At 38.4% G+C, this 14,961-nt stretch overlaps 1 protein-coding gene across 2 annotated transcripts; it reads left to right on the forward strand.

Moving 5' to 3' along the window:
- The first annotated feature begins 4,128 nt into the window (after positions 1 to 4,128).
- LOC113068044 (cystatin-B-like) lies at positions 4,129 to 11,927 on the forward strand. Of its 2 annotated transcripts, none has more exons than XM_026240611.1 (4): positions 4,129 to 4,198; positions 10,962 to 11,042; positions 11,346 to 11,453; positions 11,695 to 11,927. In XM_026240611.1, the coding sequence occupies exons 2-4, from the start codon at positions 10,974 to 10,976 to the stop codon at positions 11,830 to 11,832; spliced, it is 315 nt and encodes a 104-aa protein (XP_026096396.1). In that variant the 5' UTR covers positions 4,129 to 4,198; positions 10,962 to 10,973; the 3' UTR covers positions 11,833 to 11,927. The 2 variants fall into 2 exon arrangements, with proteins under 2 accessions (XP_026096396.1, XP_026096397.1); XM_026240612.1 differs by lacking the exon at positions 4,129 to 4,198 and adding an exon at positions 10,468 to 10,653.
- The last annotated feature ends 3,034 nt before the right edge of the window (positions 11,928 to 14,961 follow it).

Below are 14,961 nucleotides of genomic sequence, written 5' to 3' on the forward strand. Positions count from 1 at the left end.
AGACCACAGGAAACAGATGATTCTTCTGCACAATCTGACTTTGCTGCAGCCTGGAATTGAACTACTGGTTTCGTCTGGTCAGAGGAGAACTGGCCCCCAACTGAGCCTGGTTTCTCCCAAGGTTTTTTTCTCCATTCTGTCACCGATGGAGTTTCGGTTCCTTGCCGCTGTCGCCTCTGGCTTGCTTAGTTATGGACACTTCATTTACAGCGATATCATTGACTTGATTGCAAATGATTGCACAGATACTATTTAAATGGAACTGAGCTGATGACATCCCTGAATTCAATGATGAACTGCCTTTAAATGTCATTTTGCATTATTAACTGTTTTCCTAATTAATGTTGTTCAGTTGCTTTGACACAATCTTTTTTGTTTAAAGCGCTATATGAATAAAGGTGACTTGACTTGTAGAGGTTTTCACGGGTCCAAAAATTCTTGCCCGAACCCGTACCCGTAATGTACTACACCGAACCGACCCGGACCCGTCTATTATTTCAAAAGCTGGACCCGGACCCGTGTAGATCCGAGAAATGCCTACCCGGACCCGACCCTGACCCGTATATTACTTGAAATCTGGACCCGAACCCGCCGGGAAGACACAGACCCGACTGGGACCGACGTTGACATATTCCACCTTAAATTGCTATTACAAGTCAATAAACCTGTTGCGAAGAATACAGCTTTTTGTCTTACCTAATTTAAAGAGCCGTGGTCTCTCTTCCTTGTCCCTGACTGCCTGTGATGCATTACAATCCTCCGTCAAGAAAGTTATTCATGTTATTCCTCTCGTTATTCCAAGTCCAAGCTGAATCCACTCATTATTTCAGCTTCAAAAGTCCACTTGATGTCACGGTGACGGATGACAAATGCTACTGTGCACATGTACATTCTGACTCGAGTTCATTCGCATAATAACTTACACTGTTTGCCTTTTGAACTATAATAACGATCGCTCGTGCAATGCCATGGCCGCTGACATTATTTATTTACTATCATCTGATCTCTGTCTGTGCTCTCTGCTCAGCATCGAGTCTGAATCTGAACCACTAAAACTTTAAGATTAAACAGTTCATTTATAATATTATAAAAATGGGAGAAAATGTAAAACGCGGTTTGGCGGTCGAAGTGTCCCTCACTGCTTGCCATAGAAACATGACTGCACATGCGTGCTAGCTTTATCAACCTAAAATGCCTTAACGCAATTTGAGCGTAATAGAAAACATTCATGTGACAGTTCACCTCAGATTGTGTTGCTGATTTGAAATATATTAAACATGAGTGTGTCAAGTCTGCAAGCATTACCGTGTGTGCACTTGTATTAACTCTTGAGTCTGCGAGCGAGAGAGAGAGAGATCACTTTTTTTGGCTCACTCTTTTCTTTTCCTAATTTTACAAGTTGCAAGTTACAAAAAACACAAGCAGTCTTTGATAACGGCCGGATGTTCTCCGAGTCCGATGACTCCGATCGGCGATTGCACGGGTATTACACACAATGTTAAACAGACCCGGGACCCGAGGTAATAGATTCGGACCCGACCCGGACCCGGCCGATGATTTAAAATATAGACCCGAACCCGTACGGGTCCCGGGTCGGGTCCGGGGTCGACGGGTCTCGGGTGCACTGTGAAGACCTCTATTGACTTGACTTGGTGGTCAGTTCACACTGAGTGAGCAGGAGTAAGTATTCTGATTAATTATTTTGTATGGTATTTTAAAATGTAATGCCAGTACGCCATTGTTAAGTTGATTGCCTGCAAGCTTCTCCTCCTGTCTGTACGGTAATTTCTCTACTGTGCGACAGAGAGTCGAGTGGTTATGACACAATCATTAGCCTATTTTTCCTTGCCGCCTGGTCACAGCTTGTCTGAACCAAACTGATTCTTTTGATGATTGATTCTTAACTGATTCTGTGCTAGTGTTATGAGCGTGGGTAAACCGAAGGCTTGAATGAAGGGCAGTCATCGCGAATGAACCGGTGAACCGTTTTTTTTTTTCAACTGGTTTTATTTGATCGAACTGTCCGAAAGAACTGGTTCACTTGAGAACCTGCTCCTTTGACCTTTTGTCAAAGCAAAATTTCCTCGCATTTTTTTGTAATAACATTCCCTTTTTTGAATGCCTGCCCACGCCCAATCATAATATTAGTACAATTTATTAATAATAATTTAGCCGTAAATAAAACTTTATTGACAAAGTTCCATTTACAAAACAAAGTGACATGAAGTTTGAGTAGTATTCCTTGAAACATAACGGGTGCAATAAATAAAAGACAAAACAAAAATAGTGCATCTTTTTACAATCATAAAGAACATTGTCAGAAAACATTGTAAGAAACATTCTAGGGGCTAGGGCTTGTTCAGCAAATCGTATCTTTCAATTAAATTATCAAGTTTAATTGCATATTTGCATTTGATTCTCTTTAAGGCTTTAGTAAAGGAAATAAAATTTCCCCTCGGAATGTCTGTATCCCCGCGGGTTGCCAAGTCCATGTAATAAACCCAACCAAATCAAAATACTCCCAAAGTAGCCTAAATTCCGCGGATTTGGCAACACTGCCAAGCAAATACACCAAACACACCTGGATATAAGGAAAGCAAAAAGGGACACATTTCTGCTACACTGCAGCATAGTAAAATGATTCTCACACTCCCGTTTATGTTCTATTTTTTTTTTCATCTTGCAGTTGTTCCTTTATTTTTGTCTTATGTCCGAGTTTTTGCAATTTAATTTTTCCATTGCAAATTAGTGTAATCAGTCCATGCTGACGTCCAAACTCAGGGTATTATATTTCTGTTTCCATATAGAGCAACAGTACATTTTTAACTAATATTCTATTTGATTAATCTGTTTACCTTCTTACTGATAACAGTGGAATATAGTTCCTCATATGTGTCAAACCTATATGAGGAAATTCAAGGTGTTTATCCATTTGTCTTAAAAAAAAAAAAAAAGCAGAAATATTTCACCTGCAGATGTTCCTCCAGAACATAGTACTTTAAGTGATAACTTCTCTTCACTGACATGTTTAAAGTGAGGTATAGTGATACACCAAGTCTTGATAATAAAAAAGTCAGTTCTTGTCAAGACACTATACTTAACTGACTTAAATCAACTAGCACATTGACAATGACCTTTAGAACCTCATTGCAGATTATTTGTTTAGATTTTAACAATAAAGCTATTTCAATAGATGGCAAACTTGATCACATCTCCTCAGAAAACAATGTAAAGTTTAGAAGAAAAGTGGCTTTAGGACAAAAAGAGACCTGCCAATTTTTATTTTAGAATAAGAAAAAAGCAAGCTTGCCATTTCAGCTAGATTCTACTGGCCTGGAATGGGGGTGGACATTGATAAATGGTTCAAAAGGCTACCAAATATTTTCCTTTTCAATATTGCTGTGAGACATAAACTGATTATGTTAACAGCTAGGATGAATTTAGAGGGGAGACACAAGGACCAACAATGTAAATGAGTAAATTTATTGACCATTATACACAAAATGCTAATCTTACTAAATATGAAGCAGTTGTGTAATGCATTACTTCATTTCACAGGTATGGGCAACAAAGATCATACTTTCAGACCAAAGCACCAGAGTCTGTTAACCAGGTTTATATCTTTTATTGAATAAAGGGTAAAAAGATCACCATGCATTAAAATTTTCATGTGTGCATAGGGTTCTGATTTACACACAACATTGATGGTTCATTGTATACTTATTCTAATGAATGTTTTGCACACACCACACACAAAGATTTTTTAATATTTCAGTGCATACATAAATACTACAACAGCATATGATAAACAAGTAAACATAAATGAGCATAAATTAATAAGTATACGACAGTATAAAACAGATCCAAAACCTCAAGCATCACATTGAAATCGGTAATAAAAAAAAAAAAAAGGAAATACATTTCAAGTTGAAAAACCTCTCGTCTTAAAACTATTTTCAAGTTTAGGTTTTAGGACGGTATTTTGAACTATTTGACTTGCCGTACATCCAGTCGCGCTTCTTGCGCAGGCTAGTTCTGATCGTACGTATAGTAACTCAGCAACTACGCAAGAATTGTAGTATGTGTGCGTAAAGGGGAACAGACATTCCGAGGGGTACAGAATCGACTGCTACACCGGGACGATTCCTCACGCGCATTTTTTAATTGCTAAAGGATATTTTCAACACTGCAGCAGCTGGTAAGTGGTGTTTCATTCTAAGCGAATTGATTTTGATGTTTATTTACTTATTATTATTTTACAAGAACGATGTGATGTGAGAACATGCAGATATGTTGTTGTTCATATTGCTGTGTGTAGCCTGTAGTGTAGAAGTAACACTATCGTGCTGTTTGAGGGAGAAGTTTCACAGGCATCGAGGGGTCTGGTCTTGTTTATGTTATTTGACTAAACTATTATTATATTACAGTAGGCCTACTTATTTATTTAAAAATAATTATCACAACACTGGTAAGGCTTATTAAGATTTTCTCATTCTCTGAATTATCATTATAAAAATAAAACAATTCAGAAATGAATTAAAATATAATTATATTTTAAATGTGACGCAAATATTCATTTTTTTCTACAATAGCAACAGTGTTTACAACAGCAAAACCACTTTAGCCTGTAATATCTCTCTGGAAATAAATGTAAACATATCAATGTCAATAAAAAAATGCATAATATACCTGACATCAAAGTGCAGTGTGAAGTATATGAATAACAAATGTAGCCTGTCATTTGTTTACATTGCAAAGGTGTTCGATTTTAGACAACAACAACTACAACAGTAATAATAATATGAATCACTATATAAAGGGGGACTTTTTGATTAGGTGCAAGAGTAGTGAAAGTGAAAGTGAAAGTGACATGACAATCAGCCAAGTATGGTGACCCATACTCAGAATTCGTTCTCTGCATTTAACCCATCTGAAGTGCACACACACACACACACACACACACACACACACACACACACAGTGAACACACACCTGGAGCAGTAGGCAGCCATTCATGCTGCCCGGGGAGCAGGTGGGGGTTCAGTGCCCTGCTCAAGGGCACCTAAGTCATGGTATTTAAGGTGGAGAGAGAACTGTACATGTACTCCCCCCACCCACAATTCCTGCCGGCCCAAGACTCGAACTCACAACCTTTCAATTGCAAGTCCGACTCTCTAACCATTAAGCCACGACTTCCCCGCCCACTACTTCCACGACTTAGTAGTGATGGTTAAAATAATAGATTAATGCTGAAATAGTAAATTGAGCCTTGTTCTTAGATGGACAGAGAGTGGAAAGTAATATATCAAATGAGGAGATGGAGAAAGAAGAAGAAAAAGAGAGAAATGTAGAGGCATAAGTGACAGAAAGAGAGCAGGGAACAGCAAGCCAGGAGTCAGAGGCTGGTGAGAAAGAGGGAAATGTATGTAGAGGCACAAGTGTTTTCTATAGTTTTTACTATAACCACTCTTCTTAATTATTCTGTATAACAGAGAAGAAAAAGCCATCAGGTTGGGACAATTTAAGACTTTTCAGTTTCTAATCACAGATCTATTTTTATTTTAAAGGGGGGGGGGGTGAGATGCTCGTTTTCACTCAATATCCTGTTAATCTTGAGTACCTATAGAGTAGTACTGCATCCTTCATAACTCCAAAAAGTCTTTAGTTTTATTATATTCATAAGAGAAAGATAGTCTGTACCGATTTTTCCCGGAAAAACACGACCGACTGGAGGCGTGGCGTGTGGGCAGAGCTAAAGAATCACGAGCGCCAGTACGATTTTGCGTTGAAAGCGTTTGGAAGCTGTGACATTACCTTGAGGAAAAAACCATCATCCAAAACAAATCATGGCTAACAGTCAGATTCAGCCGTTTATTTATGATCCGTTGATGCTCTGTAAAAATAAACTCCATCCACTGGTCCCTTAATGCTGTTTTTTCTTTGGTAATCTGTGCAGGGTTGTCTTGCCCTGGCAACCAAAAACACCCTTCTTTTGTGACATTTCGCGACGCTCTTGCTCTGATCAGTGAATGTCTGTTGTGCTCTCAGTGCTCTGCTATACGGGAGCGCTTCTCTTCCGGCAGACGTGACCTTAGCACCCATATAAGGAAATTCCGCTCCATCTAACGTCACACAGAGCCATACTCGAAAAAAACTTTCCGAAACTTGTGACAAACCAGAAGGAGTATTTTTGGAACAGAAATACTCCTTCAAACGTACAACTTAATTTTGAAACTTTGTCCATGTTTAGCATGGGAATCCAACTCTTTAACAGTGTAAAAAACTCAGTATGCATGAAATAGCATTTCACCCCCCCCCCCCCCCCTTTAAAGGAACACTCCACCGTTTTTTGAAATAGGGCTTATTCACATTATTTCCTACATTTAGATAGGTGGGCAAATGCATTTTTGTGTCAGTGCATGCATTGTTTTAGTTTGACTGGGTCAGCGTTAGCTTAGCTTAGCACAATGAATGGAATCCTTTGTTGCCAGCTAGCATGGCCTGAGTAAAAGTGATCAAAAAAACAAAAAAAACCCACCTAATTACTTCTTGTGGACTGCGTATTCACAACGAGTACAAATAGCGATCCAGATTAACACTAGGCGATTTCCTAGGCAGATATTGGCTTGGGACTATATTATGGGGAAGCACAGGCGAAGCACTGCTGCTTAGGCGAAGCACTGCTACTTCGGCGCAGAGATATCACGCAACACATGAAATCCCACGACTTCCATCAACATACCGGCGTGAATAGTAGCTGCCTGGCTATTTTCCTTACAGTACACGAATGGCGATGAACATGGCTGATTTTGAGAGAGACGAAGAGGGTGACTTCTCAGACAGTCAAGAACCAGAACCATACCTATTTGAACCAGAGTTTACAGAAGACGAGCTGCGTGCTTTGGAAATAGAACGACAGGAGGAGACTGCGGTCAAGCCAGCCGCACTTCAGAAAAACACCGTCAAGCCAGCCGCGAGTGAAATTTATATGCGCGTGTATTAGTTGCGATCGCTCAACAGCCTGAGGACGTGAGGATGAGAGCCAACATGAACTGGTGGTGTGAATGTGGGGGAATATGCCAATCTATAACCGACGGAAATAGAGTGTCTGTGCTGTAGAGAGTGGGACATGTTTTTGCCATTGATGACCAGGCTCAACACGTCAGATCAAGATGAGCGTGCCCGAAGTTGTGTCAAATCTACAGAGGATTTCACGGCGCTGATCCATTCTGCAGTACTCGATTTTTTTTTCCGGTGTGACAAAGTGACCTGGAAAAAACGCCCCACGCCGAATGGACCAAATGGACAGCTGTCCACAGAGTAAGTGATTATTTTAATCATGACGCATGTATAGATCGACCCATATTATACCTGTATTCACATAGAGTTGATGTTTTCATGTGTTGCGTGATATCTCTGCGCCGAAGTAGCAGTGCTTTCTTCTGTGCTTCCCCATAATATAGTCCCAAGTCAATATCTGCCAAGGAAATCGCCTAGTGTTAATCTGGATCGCTATTTGTACTCGTTGTGAATACGCAGGCCACAAGAAGTAATTAGGTGTTTTTTTTTATTTTTTTGATCACTTTTACTCAGGCCATGCTAGCTGGCAACAAAGGATTCCATTCATTGTGCTAAGCTAAGCTAACGCCGACCCAGTCAAACTAAAACAATGCATGCACTGACACAAAAATGCATTTGCCCACCTATCTAAATGTAGGAAATAATGTGAATAAGCCCTATTTCAAAAAACGGTGGAGTGTTCCTTTAAACTTAAAATTGTCTTCTCTATTGTTTCTTTTTCAAAACTGCATCAAAGCAGTTGCTGCTGTATCAATACATAATCATCCATATTGATACACAAATCAGCAAGGAATGCATCACAATATATTGCTGTATTGATATTTTGAACAGCGCCATTTAAAGCCTTGTTCCATGTGCCCCTTTTATACTTTGAGCACCTGCCCCTCCAAAGGTCTCTCCACGGCCCTGTTCAGAGGGAGTGTCAGCCACGTTAAAAAAGTTAACCACTTAAATCATTTGTGGATTAATGCGTATTGGTGACGCGAAACATTTAAAGGGCCAACCCTTTAAAGTTTGAGCATATTGTTTGCAAACTGCAATTAATTAATTAATTAATTAAAAACAAAGTAATTGATATGCTGTGTTGTTTTTGTTGTTTAGTAGCAGTAATAAGCAGTTATTAGCCGTGTTCACTGTATTTTTTGTTGGTTTTCATGAGACCCCCCTTGAAATGACCAGGACCCCCCCATTGCCCCCCCAATCAAAATTGTCTGGAGCCCCCACTGTTCTTAATATTATGTGTGGTATTGCTTGGCGTGAAAGTAACCTATCCTACAGAAAAGCATTAAAAACTGATAGATCTGATTACTTTTCGTCACTATAGATCCCCTGAGGAACAATTCCACTCATTCTCTACAATAGGAGAAATCATTTAAAACAACAACTTGTATGTTAGACCCTATTCCATCTAAACTCCTAAAAGAGTTGCTTCCAGAAGTTATAGATCCTCTTCTGACTATTATTAATTCTTCATTATCATTAGGATATGCCCTCAAAACCTTTAAACTGGCAGTTATTAAGCCTCTCATCAAAAAAACACAACTTGACCCCAAAGAACTAGTTAATTATAGACCGATCTCGAATCTCCCTTTTCAGTCCAAGCTTCTAGAAAAGGTAGTATCCTGACAATTGTATTCCTTCTTAGAGAAAAATGGTATCTGTGAGGATTTCCAGTCAGGATTTAGACCATATCATAGTAATGAGACTGTTCTCCTTATAGTTACAAATGACCTTCTCTTATTATCTGATCTGGAAATAAATGTAAACTTATCAATGTCAATAAAAAAATGCATAATATACCTGACATCAAAGTGCAGTGTGAAGTATATGAATAACAAATGTAGCCTGTCATTTGTTTACATTGCAAAGGTGTTAGATTTTAGACAACAACAACTACAACAGTAATAATAATATGAATCACTATATTAAAGGTGGACTTTTTGATTAGGTGCAAGAGTAGTGAAAGTGAAAGTGAAAGTGACATGACAATCAGCCAAGTATGGTGACCCATACTCAGAATTCGTTCTCTGCATTTAACCCATCTGAAGTGCGCACACACACACACACACACACACACACAGTGAACACACACCTGGAGCAGTAGGCAGCCATTCATGCTGCCCGGGGAGCAGGTGGGGGTTCAGTGCCTTGATCTGATTACTTTTCCTCACTATAGATCCCCTGAGGAACAATTCCACTCATTCTCTACAATAGGAGAAATCATTTAAAACAACAACTTGTATGTTAGACCCTATTCCATCTAAACTCCTAAAAGAGTTGCTTCCAGAAGTTATAGATCCTCTTCTGACTATTATTAATTCTTCATTGTCATTAGGATATGCCCTCAAAACCTTTAAACTGGCAGTTATTAAGCCTCTCATCAAAAAAACACAACTTGACCCCAAAGAACTAGTTAATTATAGACCGATCTCGAATCTCCCTTTTCAGTCCAAGCTTCTGGTTGTATCTCTCTATTAGTGCTATTGGATTTTAGTGCTGCGCTCAACACTATTGACCACAACATTCTTTTGCATAGACTAGAACATTTTGTTGGCATTAATGGAAGTGCATTAGCATGGTTTAAATCGTACTTACATGACCGCAATCAATTCATAGCAGTGAATGAAGAGGTATCATATCGATCATAAGTGCATAATGGAGTACCCCAAGGCTCAGTACTAGGGCCGCTACTCTTCACACTTTACATGTTACCCTTGGGAGATATCATCAGCAAACACAGTGTTAGCTTTCGCTGTTATGCTGATGATACTCAGCTCTTTATTTTGTGGCCCTGCGAAGCATACCAATTTGAAAAAGTAACGGAATGCACAGTCGATATAAAAAACTTGATGACAAGTCATTTCTTACTGTTAAATTCTGAAAAAACAGAGGTGTTGATTATAAGACCTAAAAACTCAACATGTAATAACCTAGAACACTGTCTAAAACTTGATCACTGCTCTGTCAATTCTTCGTCATCAGGTGTGCTGTTTGATGGCAATCTTTCCTTAGAAATCCACGTTTCTAGCATTTGTAAAACTGCATTTTTTTTCCATTTCAAAAATATATCAAAATTTTGGCCTGTGCTCTCAATGTCAAATGCAGAAATGTTAATCCATGCGTTTATGACCTCAAGGTAAGATTACAAACATACAGAAACTACAGTTAGTCCAAAATGCAGCAGCAAGAGTTCTTACTAGAACCAGGAAGTATGACCATATTAGCCCGGTCCTGTCAACACTGCACTGGCTCCCTATCAAAAATTATATAGATTTTAAAATCTTGCTTATTACTTATAAAGCCCTGAATGGTTTAGCTCCTCAGTATTTGAACAAGCTTGTTACAAATCTGCATTTGTAAAACAAGCTGCATTCTCAAAACCCTGAAAGACAGCGGAGGACAACTAGATGAGCCCCAGATAAAGATCCCCTGTAAAGACCTTGTCTCAGACGATCACCGGGACAAAACCACAGGAAACAGATGATTCTTATGCAAAATCTGACTTTGCTTCAGCCTGGAATTTAACTGCTGGTTACATCCGGTCAGAGAAGAACTTCAGACTTTTCATATACAGTAAGAGTACTTCAGAATTCAGAATACTTTTTGAGAATTGCTTACTCTTAATGAGAACAAAATCGACCAATAGTTTCTTAATTGATCAATACCAGCTAACTAGAATAAAAAAACAACAACATTCAAACCTCTTAATAAAGGAATTACGAAAACACGCCTTTTGAAACCATTTATATTGTGTTATACATGTCTGACAACACCTCCCACAATTGATCAGGTCATGTGATCTTAACTTCAAAAGTGCAACACTGTTGTTCTGGGAGTCGGACTGACTGATTAACTCTCCTCTTCTCTTCACTGATCATCAGCACACTGCAGTAATGTCAATGTGTGGAGCCTGGAGTCCAGTGAAACCGGTCACTCTAGAGGTGATAAAGATTTGCCTTGAGGTATGAGACACAAAATCACTCCTAGACTAACTAGTGAGCTGTAATATTGTTTGTACTAAATTAATTATTTGTTTTTGGGTTGTTTAGTTTTCAAATATTTTTTTTATATCCATGTTGCATTGTATGAATGATATATATGTAACTGCATTTTTCAATAAATTCAGCTTTAATAAAACATAGATTAATAATCATTCTGGATTAATCCTTTATTGAAAACTCTGAACTAATTAAAACTGATGTACAATATTCAAAGCATGTTTTATTGTAATGTGTTACTATAATAATGTTTATCTGTTTATTCAGATGAGGAAACTGATTGAGGACAGAGCTGTGAATGGAAATGATTCGAAGGTTTACATTCCTTCGGTCTATTCTTCTCAGGTTGTGAATGGAACAAACTATGTGGTCAAGGTAAGTGAGTGCTTTTGTTTGTTTGTAATTTTTTTATGGATTTTGAGCTTGGGAATTCATCTCTGAAAGCATTTCAGCTCGCCATCTGTGTTCCTGCATTTGCATTAGATTTTCTTAATTTTGAGAACTTTTTACTAAATTATTCTCCACTTTGTATCATTGCTGGACATGCCTAAATGTAGTCGACCACTGTCACTGTTGAGCTTGTAAAGTATTGATTTCTCTCTCTGTTCTCCATCAGGTGTTTCTTGGTGGAAGCGATGATGGAGTGTGTGTTCATGCGAAGATACATCAGGCTCTTCCCTGTAATGATGGAAAACTGACACTGTCTGGATTCCAGTTTCCTAAAACCTTCGATGAACCTCTGGAACCCTTCTGAACACATCTAACCAAATACAGAAACAGACTTGTCAAATTCAACGAGATGTAGAGGAACTGTTGAAATTCTTCAGTATTAAACTCTGTATTCAAACACTCAAGTGTCAGTGTGTTTACTGAATAATATCAAACTCACTTCACAAATGTTTTACACTGAAATTAATGAACATAAAATAAAATGTTTTTATTAATTTTATTTATTACTATTTATCTGATCTGTTTTTATTTATTTTTTATTATTATTTAGGTATCATTTTTATCTTTGTAATGTCCACAAAATGGGTTATGATTCGTTTCATGATTCGAGGTTGAATAGCCTAAAAAAAGTCAGTGGCCAACACTACAGATTCCCTTTTGTTCAGAGATGTTGCATCTGATTTGTAACGAGCATTAGTGACAGAATCATCAGCCAAACAACTTTTGATGTTCAATGACAGCATGCCTTCTGGGTCTAGCCATGTGCACAGTGCTTCCCCCAGCCAGGGTTGCCAGGTTTTCTCTACAAATCCCACCCAATCATGATAAAACCAAAGTTACCATATTATTAAGATCAAATATGTATATGGATACTAACACAGTATGGTTTATCAGGTGAGGACCAACTTTATTCCTAACCAGGTTATAGCCACATCATCCTGAGATTTGTTATTATATTTCTTTATTTATTATATTTGCTTTTTTTCTAGGAATGGCACTCATAGAAATGCAAAAGACAGTGCAGCACTGATAGAATAATTAGTGTGTCTCAAATTCCTGTTAAGTTTGCAAACAGTGATAAACATTTGTTGACCAAAAACTGATACAACAGCAGAAAACTGTGTGCAGTGATTCATTGCAGGATTGAGACACATAGGGGGGAGATTCTGCAAATGCTTTCAGGTGAAGTGTAGCATTTCATTCCACTGAACATGTATATTTCCCAGAAGTATTTCTTTTTCAATTACTTTATTAAAGTAATGTAACTGATTACTTTTGATTACTTTTTGATTACTTTTCAAAGACTCTAATAAATGTTTATTTGCAACTGTTAATCATTTTCAAACATTTACACCATGCAGGGTCAACCTTACAGTAGTGCTCAACAATGTCAAACAATTTCAAAATCCTTCATCTCTTGAATTAAGATGATCAAATTTTAACACATATACCACAAAATCAGACTTTAGTTCTGCCTTTTACTTTGAGATTGATCTGGAGTTTAATGCAGATTTAAAATCATAAGGAATTGTTTAGTGAAACTGTTTTGAAACCAAATCTTTGTATAATTACAGGAAACAATGCTTCTAACAATGGTTTGGGGAAAAAAATAGTTAAATAAAAGCATATACATCAACTCAAATATAGTTATCTAATAAGCATACGTCCTATTCTCTGTACTAAACTCCTGAAACATTGCTGTCTCTTTGATGATAGTTTTCTCAAAACAAGTTAAATGGTCATGAAGTGACTCAGAGCAGTTCTACAGATTATGTTTATGTGTTTATGTGTTCATATATTGAGGTGGCAGAGGTTGAAAACACTGCGAGCTTCAGTAGGCCTGTGTATAGTAAATAAAACTTCATGTCTTTGCCGCCGAGGGTGGAAAAAATTTCAGATCGGAAAATCTCAAACTTATACAAACAAATTCATGGACAACACTATTTTTTGTATGGACCTGACATAAAAAAAAGGTTTACATTTTTAGTTTGGGGACATGCAAAATAATTAAAAGTTCTTAACAAAACTATACTTTCTAGTATAGCTTCGTCGAATGCTTTGGGGAATGCCTTTGGCAAGACGAAATCTGAATATCATCAGCAATCTGTCCAATGGAAGGGCATGACATCACGGGCGGGGTGACGTAGTGACCAGGAAGTTATAAAAGCATGTGCCGTTTGTTGTAGTTTTGTATATGTTATATATATTTGTCAGGAGCCTTTATGTCCTTGGTGTATGTCCAATAAACACACTATGAGGCCTTATGCCGTGAACCAGTGTTCTCTTTACTGTCTTACTTCTGCCTCGACTCACATGCGCCTCTCAGGCCAGAGCAATCAATCACACGTCAAACACACAAGTCCACTTAATCTACACAGAGTATCTCACTCAAATCCACAACATCCCCTTTTCCCAAATCCAAAAGAAGATATGATTTATACATTCAAATTTGCTTAACTCAGATCTCCTCATTTACTTAATAAAGCCTATATAACAGTGACTTTACCTGAACTTTAGCATGACTTACCAAACCTTACATTTATAACATTACTAACTCGTTCACTTACATCACCACTATTATTTTGCCATTATGTCATAGATAGCTGTTTTGCTTCCTCTACTCTCTCTCAATTTTTCTTTTTTTTTACATGTCCATGACATAATCACTATATCTCTTTGGCCGGATTACTGTTCTACCACTTCTAGTGTGGCATGATGGATACTCATCCACCCTTTCCGGCACAATCTCAGATGTTTGGTCAGGTTGTTGGGGTGCCTGAGTCGGTACTTCCTCCACTTGTCCGTCAGGATCAACATTGTTGAACAGACTTGAATGTATCCTCCTCAAGTGGCGCCTGTTTCTCCTGAATGCCTTTCCAGCTGGTGTCTGCACCGTGTATGACCGAGGCTCTTCTCTCTTATGCACCACCACAGCGGGCTTCCAACCATGTCTTGTCTGCATGGGTACTGTAGTGCCAGGAGGTAGCTCAGGTAGTGTCTTGGCATTTTGATTGTATTGATACCTCATTCGTGACTGCAAATCCACCAGCCTTTTGTGTACAGATTGTGGGGTTGACTGTTGGAGCACAGTACTAGAACATGGGATTGTGCTCCGTAGGACTCTTCCCATTAACATTTGTGCAGGGGACTCATTCAGGCCTGTTACCGGAGTGTTTCTCAGCGACAGCAGCACTAGATGTGGGTCTGTGCCTGTTTGTAGTGCTTTCTTTAGTGCATGTTTGACAGTCTTTATTGCCCTTCCCGCAAGTCCATTTGATTGAGGGTATCCTGGGCTGGAATGTGTGAGCTTGAAATCCCATGATGCAACAAATGACTTCATTTTGTAACTTGCAAATGGAACATTGTCACTCACTATTTCTTTCGGGATACCATGTCTGGCAAAAACAGATTTAATTTTCAGTATTACTGACTT

Source organism: Carassius auratus, linkage group LG30F (genome assembly GCF_003368295.1).
Source record: "Carassius auratus strain Wakin linkage group LG30F, ASM336829v1, whole genome shotgun sequence".
In the NCBI taxonomy this organism is placed as follows: Eukaryota; Metazoa; Chordata; class Actinopteri; order Cypriniformes; family Cyprinidae; genus Carassius; species Carassius auratus.